At 38.9% G+C, this 18,887-nt stretch overlaps 1 protein-coding gene across 5 annotated transcripts in view; it reads left to right on the forward strand.

The window, feature by feature from the left end:
* The window catches only part of DBT (dihydrolipoamide branched chain transacylase E2), a 38,800-nt gene extending 23,227 nt beyond the window's left edge, over positions 1-15,573 (forward strand). For all 5 annotated transcript variants that reach the window (XM_081493209.1, XM_081493210.1, XM_081493212.1 and 2 more), the window contains 6 exons: positions 1,522-1,738; positions 3,146-3,312; positions 7,868-7,945; positions 9,386-9,577; positions 9,751-9,822; positions 14,046-15,573. In XM_081493209.1, the coding sequence (XP_081349335.1) occupies positions 1,522-1,738; positions 3,146-3,312; positions 7,868-7,945; positions 9,386-9,577; positions 9,751-9,822; positions 14,046-14,213 (894 nt within the window). In that variant the 3' untranslated portion in view covers positions 14,214-15,573. The remainder of the gene's footprint in view (positions 1-1,521; positions 1,739-3,145; positions 3,313-7,867; positions 7,946-9,385; positions 9,578-9,750; positions 9,823-14,045) is intronic.
* Positions 15,574-18,887: the final 3,314 nt, after the last annotated feature.

The following is an 18,887-nucleotide window of genomic DNA, read 5'->3' on the forward strand; positions in this document are numbered from 1 at the left end:
GAAATGGTATTATGGAATACTAGATTGTTAAGGTATTAGATGAAATAATGATCTTCTATATTGCTTTGAAAGCTATAAACATTTTACCATTTAAAAAAATTATATAGAAGGACTACCCATAGAAATGTATGATGTAGCTTTCCTGTGTCTTTCTAAAGATATATATATAATTAGGACATTTGTATAATTACTAGAAATTAAATAGCAGATTTATTATAAAACAACTCTTCCCCCGCCCCCCCCTTTTTTTTTGCAGTTTACATGTTAATGAATAGAGTTTAAAACCAGTGGCACTCAGAGTTTGTAATTACCTAAAAGTTATTTGTTTAAATTCTTAGAGTTTACTTGTTACAAACTAAATGTTTGATGTGATAAAGTCCTTTATTCTTTTGAAATCATTCTTAAGAAACACTAATATAAATAAAGCAGGACTTAATCTTGAGAGATTAATATACACTAAGCAGGAGGGTATCATCCAAGCTTATATGTCTTTTTATGCAGAATTCAATTTAGTGAAAATATTTTATCTCTATAACCAAACATAGGAAGTGATTAAATAAAGCCAGCTCATAAATGTTTCCAAAAAGTATCATGAGTGACCAGTAGCAAGTGGAATTACATCCTCTATTGTTTATTCTGTGGAATAAATACCTTAATAAAACTTAGGTGTTGATCCTTAAACTTGAGCTGAGGAAGTCACATTCTAAACATGCCTCAATAAAGTTCATTTCAATGTTTTGTACTGATCTTTCTAAAACGACCATCAAGAAAAAACTAATTGACAGAATTTTTTGTTTTAAATTAAACTTTTTATTTTATATTGGAGTATGGCCAATTAATGATGTTATGGTAGATATAGGTGGACAGCAAAGGGAGTCAGCCATACATATACATGTATTCATTCTCCCCCAAATTCCCTCCCATCTAGGCTTCCACATATCATTGAGCAGAGTTCTCTGAGCTATGTATTAGGTCTTTGTTGATTATCCATTTTAAATATAGCAGAGTGTAGCTGTTACAGAGAGCTTTTGTTGGATGATTATTTTAGCCATTGTGTGTATACTGGTAGCCAGGGTCAGAAACATTGGTCTGCATTTGTTACAGTGTTTAACTTTTCTTTAAATGCTCAGTTCTTATGTAGTCTTCAGGAAAAGGAAAAAAAAAAAATCCAATAAGAATTATGCAAGAAATTGAGAAATGGTTGTTTAAAAATATATTTTCAAAAGTAGCTGTATGCAATGTAGATATTACATTGTTACTACACGGTAAATGAACAGTATGTAGAAAAGTAACAAATGACCAGTGTAGCTGTAGTTTATAGTATTCTATTAAGATGATGAAAATGTTATAGTTTATAGTGTTCTGTTAGGATAAAGAAAACGTTATTTCCTTATAATAATTTATTGGGCAGAGATACTTTACCTTCAGTTCATTGAATTCCACTTAGAGACCATAATGATGGATTTATTTATTTTTTAGGTAGTTTTATTTTTAGCATTAAAAAGGTGTCCTGTGTTTTAGATTAAGCTGAGTGAAGTTATTGGCTCAGGAAAAGATGGCAGAATACTTAAAGAAGATATTCTCAACTATCTGGAAAAGCAAACAGGAGCTATACTACCTCCTTCACCAAAAGCTGAAATTATGCCACCTCTACCAAAACCAAAAGACAGAACTATTCCTATTCCAATATCAAAGCCTCCAGTGTTCACAGGCAAAGACAGAACCGAACCTGTGAAAGGTAATAATAACAGTAATGTAAAGGAATAGTGCCATTTATTTGGGGGGAAGTTGCTTCAACATTATGAAATTATAACTTTTCTAGGAAAAGCTTTAATATATACTGATAATTTTTGAGGAGTAATATGTTAGCAGGTTCCTTAGCCTATAAACTTGTCTACAGATAATTTCTCTGTTTTAAGACTTGCTCAGTTCAGTTCAGTCGCACAGTTGTATCTGACTCTTTGCAACCCCATGGACTGCTGCATGTGCCAGGCTTCCCGGTCCATCACCAACTCCTGGAGCTTGCTGAAACTCATGTCCATTGAATCAGTGATGCCATCCAACCATCTCATCCTCTGTCATCCCCTTCTCCTCCTGCCTTCAATCTTTCCCAGCATCAGTGTCTTTTCCAGTGAGTCAGTTCTTCGCATCAGGTGCCCAAAGTATTGCGCTTCAGTATCAGTCCTTCCAATGAATATTCAGGACTGATTTCCTTTAGGAAGGACTGGTTTGATCTCCTTGTAGTCCAAGGGACTCTCAAGAGTCTTCTCCGACACCACAGTTCAAAAGCATCAATTCTTCAGCGCTCAGCTTTCTTTATAGTCCAACTCTCACATCCACACATGACTACTGGAAAAACCATGGCTTTGACCTTTGTTGGCAAAGTAATGTCTCTGCTTTTTATTATGCTGTCTAGGTTGGTCTTAGCTTTTCTTTCAAAGAGCAAGCATCTTAATTTCATGGCTGCAGTCACCATCTGCTATGATTTAGGAGATAATTTTTCTGTTTGAAGACTTGTTCAGGATATTTTAAATATTTATTATTTTTTGTTAGATTTCAAAACAAGTACTTCTGATTTATGTACAAACTCTTAGGATGATTAACTTCCAGAAGTGACTTTGCAAGAAAGCCATTGTGTAAATACGTGGCCTGAATCCTTTTGCGTTTTTTATACACTACAGCTTGGAAAGCAGTTACGTATTATATTGGGCTTTCCAGGTGGTGCTATTGGTAGAGAATCTGACAGTGCAGGAGACATAAGAGACACAGGTTCAATCCCTGGGTAAGGAAGATCCCCTGGAGGAGGGAATGGCAATGCACTCCAGCATTCTTGCCTGGAGAATCCCGTGAACAGAGGAGCCTGGCAGTGTACAGTCCGTAGAGTTGCAAAGAGTCAGACATGACTGAAATGACTTAGCAACACTCACCTGTTATATATTACACTTGACACTGGTGTTGTGCTACAGTCCATGCTTCAGCATTGAAATCAGTGGCTTTCAAGCTATGTAATGTATGTAATGAAGATGGTAGGTCCAAGAGAAAGAGTTTAATTGAGAGTAAGTGACATTAGAGAACCTTCTATTATAGTTGTCGAAGGGATCAAGGGTTTTAAGAATAAAAACAAATGTGTGTGTGTGTTTTCTAGGCTTTCAGAAAGCAATGGTCAAGACCATGTCTGCAGCCCTGAAGATACCTCATTTTGGGTATTGTGATGAGGTTGACCTTACTGAACTGGTTAAGCTACGAGAAGAATTAAAACCCATTGCTTTTGCTCGTGGAATTAAACTTTCCTTTATGCCCTTCTTCTTAAAAGTAAGATTTCATTCATTTCAAGCAAGGCTTGAGTAAGACATCTAAATTATGTTTTGCACATATGCAGTGTGTTAACTATGGGTTTGAATAAAAATAATATTTCTCATGATATCACATAGTTAGAAAAATGTATAGATATACTCTCTTTGTTTCACAGAAGTTTATAGAATTGAAATTTTTTTGTGTCAGATTTTTATCTACTTATCTCTTTGAACTAGGTTGGCATTGTCCTGCCAGGTAGGTAAAGGCTTTAATTCAGAAAGGATCATGCCAACAAAGTCCTGATTTGAACAAAAGTGAGACTCAGGATTGATTTTACACTTTTCAATGAACATATGAGGCTTCTGGGAATCATTTCTAGGACCTTGGGACCAGTATAAAAAGAATAAGACCATCAGCTGAGCTTGCACAGCTCACTAACCTCTATTTAGGAAGCAGCTGCCTTCTGCCCAACTCTGTATGAAGCATGCTGTATATCTCTTTTAACTATCAGAATAATGCTAATGTGTAAATATTGCTATTCTCTCTTTCCGTTTAAGAAAACTGGCACTCAGAGAAGTTGACAAACTTTTCAAGGATTTATATCTAACAAGTGGAGAAGCTAAGTTTTCATTCTAGTCCACTTTTCTAAAAAAGTGTGTACTGTTGTCTCTAACTCCAGTGCGGCTTCCCACAAGCGCTTTGCACACTGCACCAAGACTGTTCCCCCATAAATCAAATTACTGTATTATTCCCTGGTTCTTTTAAGTGGTTCCTTTTCAGGATTGCCTTCAGGATAGTTTGTAAATGCCTTATTGTGGCATAATAGAATATTTCTATGAGCCTTTGCTGCCCACTTTTCATGTCTTCTCTCTCAGTCACCCCCACTGCTATAGTCAGATTAAGCTTTGTGTAGCTCCTGGAATATACAACTCTACCTGAAGTACTGCCTCCTCCCTTGATCAAATGCATGTACATTCTAAACACCAAATTTTGTTCCACTGTAGACTCCTACAAAAGCTGGTGGTTATCATCAGTTCAGTTCAGTCGCTCAGTTGTGTCCAACTCTTTGTGACCCCATGAATCGCAGCACACCAGGCCTCCCTGTCCATCACCAACTCCCGGAGTTTACCCAAACTCATGTCCATCAAGTCGGTGATGCCATCCAGCCATCTCATCCTCTGTCGTCCCCTTCTCCTCCTGCCCCCAATCCTTCCCAGCATCAGGGTCTTTTCCAATGAGTCAACTCTTCGCATGAGGTGGCCAAAGTATTGGAGTTTCAGCTTCAACATCAATGAACACCCAGGACTGATCTCCTTTAGGATGGATTGGTTGGATCTTCTTGCAGTCCAAGGGACTCTCAAGAGTCTTCTCCAACACCACAGTTCAAAAGCATCAATTCTTCGGCGCTCAGCTTTCTTCACAGTCCAACCCTCACATCCATGCATGACTACTGGAAAAACCATAGCCTTGACTAGACAGACCTTTGTGGGCAAAGTAATGTCTCTGCTTTTTAATATGCTGTCCAAGTTGGTCATTTCTTTCCTTCCAAGGAGTAAGCGTCTTTTAATTTCATGGCTGCAGTCACCATCTGCAGTGATTTTGGAGCCCAAAACGATAAAGTCTGACACTGTTTCCCCATCTATTTCCCACGAAGTGATGGGACCAGATGCCACGATCTTAGTTTTCTGGTGGTTATCATAGTCTGAGTTAAATAAGCCTTTTGTTTCTCTTTGCAACTTATCTCAGTATATTGAAAGTATTTATACTCAGTTGTCTCTTCACTGATGCTGAGTTTTATGAGACAGAAACTGTTTTCCTGTATCTCCATCTTTTTAACAACTGCCCTAATGAGGAAAGAAATGCTCTATAAACATGAGATGTAGTAGGTGCCAATAATGAGGGATCTAGACTATATTACAGCTCTGAGGGTCATCTGTAGAGGCACAGCAGTTGAAACTCGTGGATGAGATCACTCAAATTTTGTGCAAAGGAGAAGAAAAGAAGGCTCTGGGTTTTCCATCAGTGTTTAAGAGGTAGATAGAAGTTGAGTTGGCAGGGTGGTGGCAGAGGGTGAGTGGGGTCAGTGGTTTGATGATAGCAGAACCAAGAAGTCACTTAAAGGCCAAGTGTGTCTATTGCTGAATGACAAACCACCCCCAGATTTGATGGTTTGAAATAGTTAGCCATTCATTATTTCTCATGGGTCTACAGTCTATTTCTCTGTAGTCTACAGTCTACATATTTCTCATAAGCACAGCCAGTCTGCTGATCTTTGCAGAGCCCACTTATATGTCTACAGACAGCTGGTAGGTTGGCTAAGGGGCCAGCTGCTGTAGGATGACCTCAGTGAGCTTGACTCATTTCTCTTCCTATGTCTCTCCCATCTGCCCAGTATACCAGCCTACACATGGGCTCAGTACTGGCAGATGAAGAGAGGAAGCAGAATGTAAGCACTTTCTCCAAGCTGCGCTGCACCAAGTTTGTTTTTAATTCACTGACTGAAGTGAGTCACATAAGTTAGCTCAGAATGAGCTTGCAAGAGCACTGCCAAAGGATATGTATATGGAGGCGTGCAAGATTGGGGCTTTTGATTCAGCCTCCCACACCAAGAGAGAAGAAAAGGTCAACCAGAACTTACTAAATAAAGTATTGCTGAGGTTGAAGCTTGGTTGCTGTTAGTGGGGTTTGGGGAATGAAAGAAATTGAGGAAGAAGAGAACCTGAAAAAATATGTTAAGGCAGACAGGGCATAGGTACAAATGACGGTTAAAGTATTGTACAGGGGAAAGAATGACCTCATATCTGTGGACACATACCTTGTTTTTCCTTTTACAAAATTTGGATTATACTCAAAATACTGTTTGTAATGTATAAGCAAAGAAGAACTAAAGAGCCTCTTGATGAAAGTGAAAGAGGAGAGTGAAAGGTTGGTTTTAAACTCAACATTAAGAAAACTAAGATCATGGCATCTGGTCCCATCACTTCATGGCAAATAGATGGGGAAACAAAGGAAACAGTGAGAGACTTTATTTTGGGGGGCTCCAAAATCACTGCAGATGGTGACTGCAGCCATGAAATTAAAAGGCGCTTGCCCCTTGGAAGAAAAGCTATGACCAACCTAGACAGCATATTAAAAAGCAGAGACATTACTTTACCGATAAAGGTCTGTCTATTCAAAGCTATGGTTTTTCCAGTAGTCATGTATGGATGTGAGAGTTGGACTATAAAGAAAGCTGAGCACCGAAGAACTGATGCTTTTGAACTGTGGTGTCAGAGAAGACTCTTGAGAGTCCTTTGGACTGCAAGGAGATCCAAACAGTCATTCCTAAAGGAAATCAGTCCGGAATATTTATTGAAAGGACTGATGTTGAAGCTGAAACTCCAGTACTTTGGCCACCTGATGCAAAGAACCAACTCATTGGAAAAGACCCTGATGCTGGGAAAGATTGAAGGCAGGAGGAGAGGGGACGGCAGAGGATAAGATGGTTGGATGGCATCACTAATGTGATGGACATGAGTTTGAGCAAGCTTCGGGAGTTGGTGATGGACAGGGAAGCCTGGCATGCTGCAGTCCATGGGGCCACAAAGAGTTGGACATGACCGAGTGACTGAACTGACTGAAGTGAACGGATTTTTTTAAATAAAGAAGATTAAAGTTATAGTTATCAAATCAAATGCTTTATAAAACTCCTTAACTTTCCAGTTCAGAGATAGGATTTCTTTTTTTCTGTCAAGACCACCCACCCACAGACAAAAATACACAACACAGTGCATATAGCGGACCGTTAATTGGACAAGATGCAGGTGGTGGGGGAAGGCATTCTTTTTACCGTCAATCTTAAGCATTTTTATTTTTTTAGTTTTTAAACTGATTTCAAGGCATGACAACCAAATGCGATGTCTGACTTTGATTATATCCTGAATGGGCAGAGAAACAGCTATAGAGAACATTTTGGACACAGAGAAATCTGAATATGGACCAAAGAGAAAAAAGGAGAGAGATTAAAGCAGAGAAAGACAGAGTGGGAAGACAGAAGTGCCACCAATTTGGGGAGACGAGCTCTAAACTCAGTGATTGCATCAGCTGTGCCTTCTCTTGGCCAGGGACACCAGCTACAACACTAGCTTCTCAAATCCCTGTCACTTGTTCTTTCTATACAGGGAAATAATTAACTGCTTTTTCGGATTTTAATTCAAAATGTTTCTTTGAACTGCAGGTTTTCTTCTCATGGAAATCTTAACACTCTACATGTAAATGAGGAAAACATGAGAATTTAGACTTTTTTTTTTTTTTTTAGTGTTTTGGTCAATCTTCATAGTTATTTTGAAAATCTCCTTAGTGTGTACAAGCTACCTTGACTACTTTATCTTTTATTCTTAATTGATAAGGGTAACCTAGTTCCACATTTCTGGACGACAAGTTAGGAGTAATATGCCCGGTACATGTCGACTTGAGATTAAACTCAATTTACAGAAGAATTCTCTCCCTCCAACCTTTCACCTCTTCACGCTCCAAATCTCCTCTCCTTTCAGAGTTAAAAGTGTTAATGTTGCCTTTTCTCCCTGATAAACAGGCTGCTTCCTTGGGATTACTACAGTTTCCTATTCTTAATGCTTCTGTGGATGAAAACTGCCAGAACATAACATACAAGGTTGGCTATGTGTTGTGAAAATATTTTGTTTAAATAAAAGTGCAAATGTGCTTGTAGGTTAATAATTAACAACACTCTTCAGATATGCAGATTTCCATTTTTAACCCCTTTTGGTTTTCTGGTTAGAATATTGGAAATACACAGCTGTGAGGCAGTGGGTTACATTTTTCACACTACACACACTCCCCTCAAACAGAAGAGGGCTTGAGGTGGAATTCCTGCAGTTTTATAAAACAAGACCTATTTAAATGAGCAAATTAATGAAAGTTTAAATTCCATTGAGTGAACTCTTCTGTTTGGAGTGAAAGTTTATGAAGAGTGAGAACTCCTTTGAGGAAGCTGGCTCTTACTTATTATTCTTGTTAGAAATATACAACCAAGAAGTGAGCTTTATATTCTGGGGGGCGTTGAATCTAAAATCTTTCCATATGATTAATACAGTTTTCTCATTAAGTATATACTTGTTGCAAATAATTCAAACCAGAAAATATTGATATTTACCTTCAGTCCCGTGACCCTAAGATAACTGTTTATGCTGAGATATACGTCTGTCTAGGATTTTATTTTTGTACAGTTAAAAAATATATGGAATTCTATATATAGTATATATGTAATACTATAGTTTTTTAATTAAAATTTTCTTTTGGCTATTTTCTTTTCCATATAATATATTTTAGACACCATTGTATGTCAATAAATACAGCTTTATCATCTGTTTAGCCAGTGACTTACTGACAAACATTTTGATCATGTGCAGTTTCTCCATCTTAGAAATAATCTGACTCAACATCTCTGTGCATCTCTACATACTTCTGCATTTATCCCCTTAGCACACATTTTTGTAAATGTTGGTACCTAATGTTAAATGTTCTCCAGGAAGTCTATGCCAGCTTACACTTCCACTAACAATGTATGAAAATAATCTGTTGCCCTATTTTATCTTTTTCAAAAAAACCTTTTAAAATCATTTCTTTTAAGTCATCACTGGACTTCCCTGGTGGTCCAATGGATAAGAATCCACCTACCAATGCAGGGGACATGGGTTCAATCCCTGATTCCACATGCCATGGGGCAACTTAAGCCCGTGTATCACAGTTATCGAGCTCGCACTCCAGAACCTGCTAGCAACAACTACTGAAGCCCACGTGCCCTAGAGCCTGTACTCTGCAACAAGAGAAGCCACGACAATGAGAAACCCATTCACCACTACTAGAGAGTAGCTGCCATGCTCAGTGCAACTAGAGGAAGCCTGCATGTACCAGTGAAGACCTAACACAGCCAAAAATGAATAAATAAAAATAAATGAAAAGTTTGTAAAAATTACCATCAATCTAGTGAAAATAGGTTTTGATAGTTAAGTTCATAAGGCAGTGAGGGTTGAACCTTTCTTTTCTGTTAGCCTGTGAAAGGGCTACTATATAATTGTTTGTTTGTTTTTAGGCTTCTCATAACATTGGAATAGCGATGGATACAGAGCAGGGCTTGATTGTACCTAATGTGAAAAATGTTCAGATCCGCTCCATATTTGAGATCGCCACTGAATTGAACCGCCTCCAGAAATTGGGCTGTGCGGGTCAGCTCAGCACCAATGACCTTACAGGAGGAACGTTCACTCTTTCCAACATTGGATCAGTGAGTAATAGCAGTGTTCAAGTACATAAACCATAACTTAAGAATTGTGATCATATGCTCAGCTGAAGCGACTTAGCAGCAGCAGCAGCTCAATTAAAAATAGAAACTTTTATTTGCCATTTGTTCCTCAAAAGCTTAATTTCTCTACTCTTACTTTTTTTCTTTTTTTTTAGATTGGTGGTACCTATGCCAAACCAGTGATACTTCCACCTGAAGTGGCAATTGGGGCCCTGGGAACAATTAACGTATGTTTGTTAAATAGTTGACAAAAGAATTTAAGCAAATTGATAGAGTGAAAACAAAGAGTAACTATTTCTGAGGTTTTCCCCCTCACTTTGTAGGTTCAAGTATGGTGTTGGGCTTAATAAGCCAATTATTTCTTCATAAGAACTAGGCATACACTACTCTGTAGAGTAAACACTCATGATCTGGATCATTTCTGTATGGATCAACCATTGTGGATTATGCCAGGCACAAATGTGTGTGTTCATGAGTAATCACAAATGTAGCCAGTCTGAGACTATCAAAATATCTTAATTTCAGAATGCCAAAGAATAACAGTAAGCCAATCCAAATTATTACTTATCATGGTGAGACACCACTGAGAGCAATTTTCTCAAACTTTGCTCTATTCAAGAATCACTGGGAATGCCAGTTAAGAATCCAGATTTATTGGCCTTGGGGAAAGAGCCTCCAGAACTTTCATATTAAACAAGAACACGGGTGGTTCCAGCATGAGTGAACGAGGGCCCTGTTATAGGAGGCTGACTTAGAATAAGAATTGCAATGATTCTTAACCCTGGTTACACATTAGAATCATCTGGACAGCGTGAAAAAAATGCCCAAGCTCACCCTGTACCAACTGCACCAGAATTTGGGGGCCTCGGGCTTGGGCATCCCCATTAATTCAGGGTTGAGAACCACCAGAGTTAAAGAAATAAGCTCATAGATACCATTTCAGTACCTCCATTATTAAATGTCATTGTCACTACATTAACCTTGATTTTGATCTTCATGTCTTCAGAAGAACCTTTCTTCTCTGTATTTGTAATGCTTCCACATGGAGCGTCTCTTAGACTTGTTTTTCATGAGTTTATTACTTTCATGTCGACATCCAAAACATTCACAGAAACTTGCACTCAGCCTTTGATTTGCTTTCTACCCAGTGGTACTTTGGCTGCTAAGTTGCTCCCTCTTCTAGCTCTGTTTTCCCTCTGGCACACAGAGGAAATGGGGAGAAAAAAATAAGAACACATACATAACACTGTTCGTCCAAATCAGGAGTTTCTCTAAGGGATAACTTCAGTCACTCATTCTCCCTCCAACAAGAATTCAGCATTTGATTCTCACTAATTTCTGACCTTTTTCCATTTATAAACAAGCCATCATACCTATTTGACAAAGTTTTGTTTTCCCATCTCCTCTGAAAGTGATTTGTTTTCTTCTGAACTATACATATAGATATATTCTTGTGGTAAACTATAGATAACAAAGTTTACCATTTTAATCATTTTTAAGTATATGGTTGCAACAATAGTTACATTCACATTGTTTGCAGTCATCACCACTGTTCATCTGTAGAACTAAGTTTTATCGTCCCAAACTTAAATTCTGTATGCATATACTACATTTTGTTAATCTATTCATCTCTAGTGAATATTTGGGCTGTTTCCATTTTTTCAGCAATTGTAAATAATGCTGCTATGAACATTGATGTACAGTGATCTGTGTGAGATGTATCTTTTTCAGAATCATCTTACCCAAGGTTTTCTCAGGCTATGAAGTATATCTCTTAGAGGATAAATCTTCATAGCGACTTAATAGAGCTACTAATCTTTGTTGGGTAGGGACAAATAATATTTCATTTTTTTCTCCCTTTGTGTCATCTCTCCTTTGCTATTTTCTGTTTTCATTGTAAATTTTAAACTGTCACTAAATAGTCTTAAAAGTAGGAACCCTCCGCATTTCTCAGTTCTCAGTCCTTATCTTTCTTGACGTATTAGCTACACTTAAGTCGATCAATACCACCTCCTTGGAAAACCTTTTTCATTGTGACATGAAGAAAACCTTGCTAGTCTGTTTTCTCCCTGTCTAGTGCCTATTCTCTCTGAGTCTCCTTTGCCCATACCTCCTCATCTCCCAATTTCTAAACACCGGAGTACCTCTAGGCTCAGTTCTGGCCCTTTTCTTTGTCTGATCCAGTCTCGGTGGCTTTAAATACCATTCAGATGCTGATGGCTTCCAAGTTTAGATCTCCAGACCAGATCTCTCCTTTGAACGCCAAACTCATCTTTCCTGCTTCAAAGTCTAGTAAAGCATCTCCAGTTTCCTGCTTCTTCCCTTACCACCCATCCTCACACATGCTCCTCCCGAAGTCGCCCCCTTTCAGTGACTGACCCTTGTGCTCAGAAACTTCCAGTGGCTTCTCACCTCACTCCAAAGCAAAGGGAAAGTAGCTGCAGTGGCCTGCGTGGCCCTAGGCTGGTGCCACTCAGTGTGAGGGGGACGCATGTCAGGCCATGACTGTCATATCTGGGCTATGAAGAGATAATTACGGAAAGAGGGTAGGTAAAGAATCTGTGTGCAATGCAGGAGACCCGGGTTCAATTCCTGGGTCAGGAATATCCCCTGGAGAAGGAAATGGCAACCCACTCCAGTATTCTTGCCTGGAGAATCCCATGGACAGAAGAGCCTGGCAGGCTACCGTCCATGGGGTGGCAAGAGTCACATACGACTTGGCGACTAAACCACCACTAATTACAGAAAGAGGGTAGGGCGTAGAAATTTTCATTGCCAGCTTTCCCCTTTTTCCCCGAATAAAACACAGTAAGAAGTTTATTAGCTTAGGTAGAAAAGGTAGAATGGTTATAAATTAACTTGATTCATTTTTAGTAAATTGAGACGATAGGCATGAAATATATAAATGGACAGTATTTCTGCCCACGAGATTCTTCTATTTTTCCCAGGAATGTTAGAATTACACTGACAAATCACAGTGGAAAGATAGACTTATTTTTGGAGAATTCTTCCAAGGTGGGTCTTTCTTTTTTTGGCTGAGGTGTGCAGCATATGAGATCTTAGTTCCCTGACCAGGGATCAAACCTGCACTCCCTGAATTGGAAGCTCAGAGTCTTAACCACTAGACCACCAAGGAAGTCACCAGTGTGGGTCTTAAATACTCAGGTCCATCAAATGTGACAGGGGCATCTTTTTAGGTTTATTTCTATGGAGCATGCCAGTTTCAACAATAAGGTGTGGAGACTTACATTATCAAGAATAACAAGCTACTTACAAAAACAGATCACTTCTTTAACTGTGATTTGGGAATGGGGCAAATTTCCAGGGATTAGTCATCACCACAGCCAAGAATAGCTGACCACGAAAGAATGATCTCCAATTTTTTTCAGAAAGTTGTCTGCTCATTAGGTAATGTTAAAATGGGACAAAGATGGAAAGCTTTTAAACATTCCAGCTTTAATATTTAATTTTAAATATTCTATGAGGAATGCAGCCATCATAGAAGTCTGTATTAGCTGGTAGATAGCCTAGCATTTAAAAAAAAAAATCACTGTCTTTCGACAGAGTGGTTTTATGTCTAATGAACCTATCAATAAAAAGTGGGTCTTGTATTTTTTGTACCTTTATATTTGTTTTAGTAATTCATTTTAATATATATTTTTTAAAATACTTACAATGAATTAGGGTTTTTTAAAATCTGTTTTTAAAAAAATCAAAGACAGACTGGGAACCATCACTTTTGTCTTTACAACATGCCCCACTTTCAGCCTGCTCCCTCTGTGACCTCACCTCCCTTCTCTCACCTGGCCCCTCCACTGCAGCTGCCTTGCTGATTCTGCTGGTCCTCCAGTGCTCCAGCCGAGCTTCCCCTCTGTCTTTCCAGGTGTCCAGATGGCTAGCTTCCTCACTGCCTACAGTGAGGACACCTTCTTGGTGAAGCTTTCCCTGCCTGCCTGTCAAAAAAAAAAAAAAACGCAACTTCTCCCCTATTCCCACCTCCTGCCTACAATCTCGGTCTCTGTTCCAAAGTGCTTTACTTCTTTCCTTTGCACTTTTCACTATTTAACACTATATAATAAAATGGTCGCTCCAAGAGGGTGAGGATGTTATTTGTTTTATTCATTGCTTTATCCCCAGAGTCTAGAAAGGATCTGGTACATAGTAGGTACTCGATAAATAGCTGTTAAATAATTGAGAAATCTGAAATGAAATTTACTGTACATGTAGAAATTATACAGGGGACAGAGAATACCTTGGAGAAACTCTGAAAACTTGAAGCACGCACTCACAAAGATGGGAATGGTAGGAGTCAGCATTTTCAGGTTACCTGGGATGCCCACTTCTTCTCTGTTACAGGGAGGGAGATTTGCCTAATCTTTCAGCATTGCTGTTGCTAGAGCTTACTTTGTGCAAGTGAAGGCTGACTCTTTGTTCTTTTCCTTATTTGTAGGCCCTTCCCCGATTTAACGAGAAAGGGGAAGTCTGTAAGGCCCAGATAATGAACGTGAGCTGGTCAGCTGATCACAGAATTATTGATGGCGCTACAATGTCACGCTTCTCTAATTTGTGGAAATCCTACTTAGAAAACCCAGCTTATATGCTACTAGATCTGAAATGAAGATTGATCAGACATCCTTGAACTTTCTGAGCTTCCAAAGAAAGCGTAGAGCCCAGCTGTGCACGTTCCTCATTGCAGTTTGTATTGTAAATGACTTGTAATGTATGATTACGGTTCTGAGGCACAAAGTGAATCAACTATTCTGTTAGGCTTTCACTGAAAAGGAATAATGGTGTACTACTTCTCCCAGGGCTGTCACATTTTATAGGTCATAGTATGACTTCTTAATATGGTGCTGAGGTCTTTGTGTCCATGGATTGAAACTGGCAGGAACAACACAATGAATATTACTCAGAGACAGACAGCCATGTACAGTGTTTGCCCTATTTTTTCTCTCTCTCTCTTTTTTTAAATTTTATTTTAAACTGACTCTTAATGAAACTTAGAGAGTTTCATTATACTTAGTTGGGAAAAGGAATTTATATGCAAATATATTTTCTATTTCCCCACAACAATGCAAATTATTTTATAAAATAAGTGCAATTATATTTACCTTTTAAAATATCCAGGAGTCTGTTGTTCTGTAGCTATTATCATCTGTAAATGTCTTATTTGTATAAAGTAATGTCTTTTAAAAGTGAAAATTATAAGCTAATCTTAAAATGTCCAATTATAGTTTTGTAACCTATAAGGCCATTGAAAGTATTTGTTCAAAGTGGATAAACTTTTAGAATTTTGGTAATGTTTTAGTGTTTTATTGGGAGGAACTTCAACTTTACAACCTTGCTTCAGTGTGAGGAAGGTACTTGAAATGTAGCAGTCACTGACATTGTCTTACATTCCGAAATCCATTACCTTTTAATTTTATTTTTTTACTTTCTTGGTCTTCAGCTAAAAAGGATAGACTAAGAAATTAGAGTCTATTCTGCTCTCAATATCCTGAGAAGGAATTTGAATCAGGGGAGAGAGAAGACTAATGGGTAATTATGGACATTAAATAAAATAATAAATTTTGCACAGGAATAAAGGTATCCTCATGATTGTTTTTTTTAGAGGCCCACTTGAATCAGAAAGTCAGGTTCTTTCTGATATTGTCTAAGTGAATACTGTATGTTCAAGTGAAGTTTTGTGACAGAAAATGTTGTTTTAATGTCTTTTTGATTTTCTTCAAAATGGAAATAATGTATAAGTCAGAAAGTAATGGATCTAATGAATGTTATTCTTTTTAAAATTCAGATAATATGAAGAGTTGCAAAGAAAATAAAATCATTCATAATCCTACCACTATTAAGAGTTAGATCAAGGTATCTGTATCCATAGCTGTTCTTTTTATGAAAATGAGATTGTGCTGTATCTATTATTTTATAATTTGATTTTTAATGTAACATACTATCAGTCAATAAACAATTCCATATTATGATCCTTTTGAGTGGCTGCATAGTATTCTATTATTTACATTTGTTATACATGTAAATATTAAACATCTACTGTATACTAAGTGTGGTGCTAAGCAGTGGGTATACAATGCCTATCCTCATGGTTCCTGCCTTCATTGGGCTTACAGTCTAGGGGGGAGACAGATACTTAATGATCATAAAAATAAGGATATAATTAACCTCTAAGGAAAAGAAAACAGGGTGCTATGAGAGCATCTAGTAGAAGTTATTCATCTCATCTGGGAGGATCAGGAGAGGGTGTACCATAAGTTAACCCATTCTCTGTTGATGGCATTTACAGAACTTTAAGTGAAGAAAGGCATGATCAGTAAAAATTTCTCCTTCACTCAAGAAATGTGAAAACTAGGAGAACAGGAGTTTTGAAGTGAATATGTAATATGTGCTCAATCACTTCAGTTGTGTCTGACTCTTTGTGACCCCATGGACTGCCAGGCTCCTCTGTCATGGAATTCTCTGGGCAAGAATACTGGAGTGGGTAGCCATTCCCTTATCCAGGGGACCTTCTCAACCCAGACATCAAACCCGCGTCTCCTACACTGCAAGTGGATTCTTTACCACTGAGCCATCAGGGAAACCTGAGTATATAATATGTTCCCCTAACAGTCCAGCATCATTGGCTCAGAATAAATACTTGAGCTATCTGTTCTATCACAAATCCCTGCCATTACCACCTTCTCTCTTGTCTCATCCCTTGAGAATTTGGTAAAGGATTGGCTTCCCATTGTGTGTGCGAAGACAAGAGGATCCCCTGGAAGGGAGGAGGGGGCCAGGGGCACAGTCCTAGCAGCAGTGCTGATCCACGGAGCTCCACACATCATAGGGTGGGAGTCAGGTAGAACAGGGCCTTGGCCATTTTCCTAAAGGTTGAAATTTAAGGGGAGAAGTCAGGAGATTCAAGTTCTTCACTAGCATGACGGGAGGTTGAGAGATACAAAATGTCCATGGGGGAGAAGCCAAAGTTATTGGCCCCAAATTATTGTTGGGAGTGCCCAACAAGGAAATCAAGGTTCCATTCATTATGTAGCACATTCCACTGATTCTGAAAAAGAAGCACAATAGGGAAGGAAGTTTGAAGGACAGAAGCCCAAGTGGTATTAATTTTCATTTTAGAAATCAAAATGTACCAAATCCTGAAACATTCCAAGAAGTGGTTATGTAGGAAGAAGAGAACCCAAAGGCCTGTTTTGGCATTTCCTGTGGCTTCCAGTCAAAGCAGGTCCCAAAGATCACCTGATGGATTTCTTTGGTGATTTGTAAGTAAACTACAGTCTGAGAAATATGATGGTACTCGCTTAGCACTATCCTGCAGCACTAAAAGTATAAAACCTTTCCTTGAAGTCTTCACAATTCTTTAACATTCACCCTGTAATTGATTAATTACTTTGCACACATTGACTACTGAATATGTATTCAGTTCCAGGCCCTGGGATAGACATTATGGATAAAGATGGAGAAGACAGATGATGTTTCTCCCCTCACAGGGAGAGCTCTGGCTGGCAATTAATGTCTTCACCAGAAGTGTGTCTGTGCCAGTAACACGGAGAAGAGCAATGTTTCCAGAGTTGTGTTGTATTTTTGGTCAGTTCTTAGTGGTGGTTTTGTTCCTTCCCTATAAACTGTTTTCTCACGAAGATTGGATCATTGTGTCTCCTTAACACAGTAGCCATGCCTCATCAATTCTGCCTCACAAACCATACACATAATTGTAAGATAGAGACTCTATCCTTATGCCACACAGGCCACTCACGATCTTCAGAAGGTTATAGTTTGTGGTACTTCCCTGGTGGTCCAGTGGCTAAGACTCTGATCTCCCCACTGCAGGGGACCAGGGTTCAATCCCTGGTCAGGGAATTAGATCTCACAGGCCACAACGAATAATTTGCATTCCACAACTAAAGATCCTGTGCAACTAAGAACCAGTGCAGCCAAATAAATAATTTTTTTTTTAAAGGTTGCTTTTCATGAGGCAAGCAGCATAGGGGACACCTACACGACCCTAGACATTCATTTAGGAGCAATATATGAGGGTTGTACCATCTGAGCATTGTATTTTCAGAGCATATAAAATAGCTTCTGATTAAAGTACCATCAGTGAGTCATCTAGCCTCTATGCTCACCTCATAGTGATAGGGGAAAATTGAGTAAAACTTGAGACAATAATTATGATAGTGTCAGGCATCATTAATGCTTTACATATACTAATTAATTTCATCCCTCCAGCAATACTATGTGCGTGCTAAGTCGCTTCAATCATGTCTGACTCTTTGTGACCCTACAGACCTTAGCCCCAGGCTCCTCTGTCAATAGGATTCTCCAGGCAAGAATACTGGAGTGGGTTGCCCATGCCCTCCTCCAGGGGATCCTCCTGATCTAAGGATCAAACCCAAGTTTCCTGTGGCCCCTGCACTGCAGGAGGATTCTTTACCACTGAGCCACCAGGGAAGCATCAGGTAAGTACATCAGGTGATCTCCCCTGTTTAATGAGGAAACAGAGTTCTTGTACTTAGATGTGCGTGGATTGACATACTCTAAAAGTGTAAGAAGCTAATGAGTATATGCCACTTCATGTTCCGAATGCCGGGACTGTCCATGATTTTACGCTGTTTGAGCAATTGGTATTATTGGGCTAAAAGGAAGAAAGTTTGTCTTAGGGGGTCTTAGCAGTTTGGAATGCTGCCCAAAGGCCTTATGTGCTCCTGGCCCTGAAAGGAAGGGGTTTTGGGCATTAGGAATTCTCTGTAGCAATAGTTTATTAGAGGAGCCCGGCAGGGCTACAGCCCATGGGGTTGCAAAGAGCTGGGTATGACTGAGCAACTGAGCACACACACTTTGGCCCTTTGTGTTCTTAAGCCCCCATCACAATGAACTAGTCCCATCCCCTGAAAACAACATACAGTTTATTTTCCATGCCTTGGCTGGGCTTATTTCTCCACAAAAAGAAAATCCAGAACAAAAGTGACTACCTCTTTTAGACCTCCTCTGACTGTGCCTCCCTAGGTCTGAATCAATATCTCTTTTTCTCCTCTTTCTCCTCACAACTCCAACAGGACACATTCAGTGATGTAGCTGGATGAGTTCGTCTCTCTTCATTGCTGGCCTGTCAACCCTCTCAGTGGCTCAGTTGGTCTGGTACTCAGTATGTGCTGGTTGACTTAAAAAGAAATCTGTGTCCTGGATGAGATTATGTTTCTTTATGAAGTTCTAATGTAGCATAAAGATCGCCAATGACCCAGAAAAGTATAATGTGAAGCAACCATGACTACAAAGTGACTCTTGC

This window comes from Giraffa tippelskirchi, chromosome 5 (genome assembly GCF_054371585.1).
Source record: "Giraffa tippelskirchi isolate mGirTip1 chromosome 5, T2T-mGirTip1v1.2.pri, whole genome shotgun sequence".
NCBI lineage: Eukaryota > Metazoa > Chordata > Mammalia > Artiodactyla > Giraffidae > Giraffa > Giraffa tippelskirchi.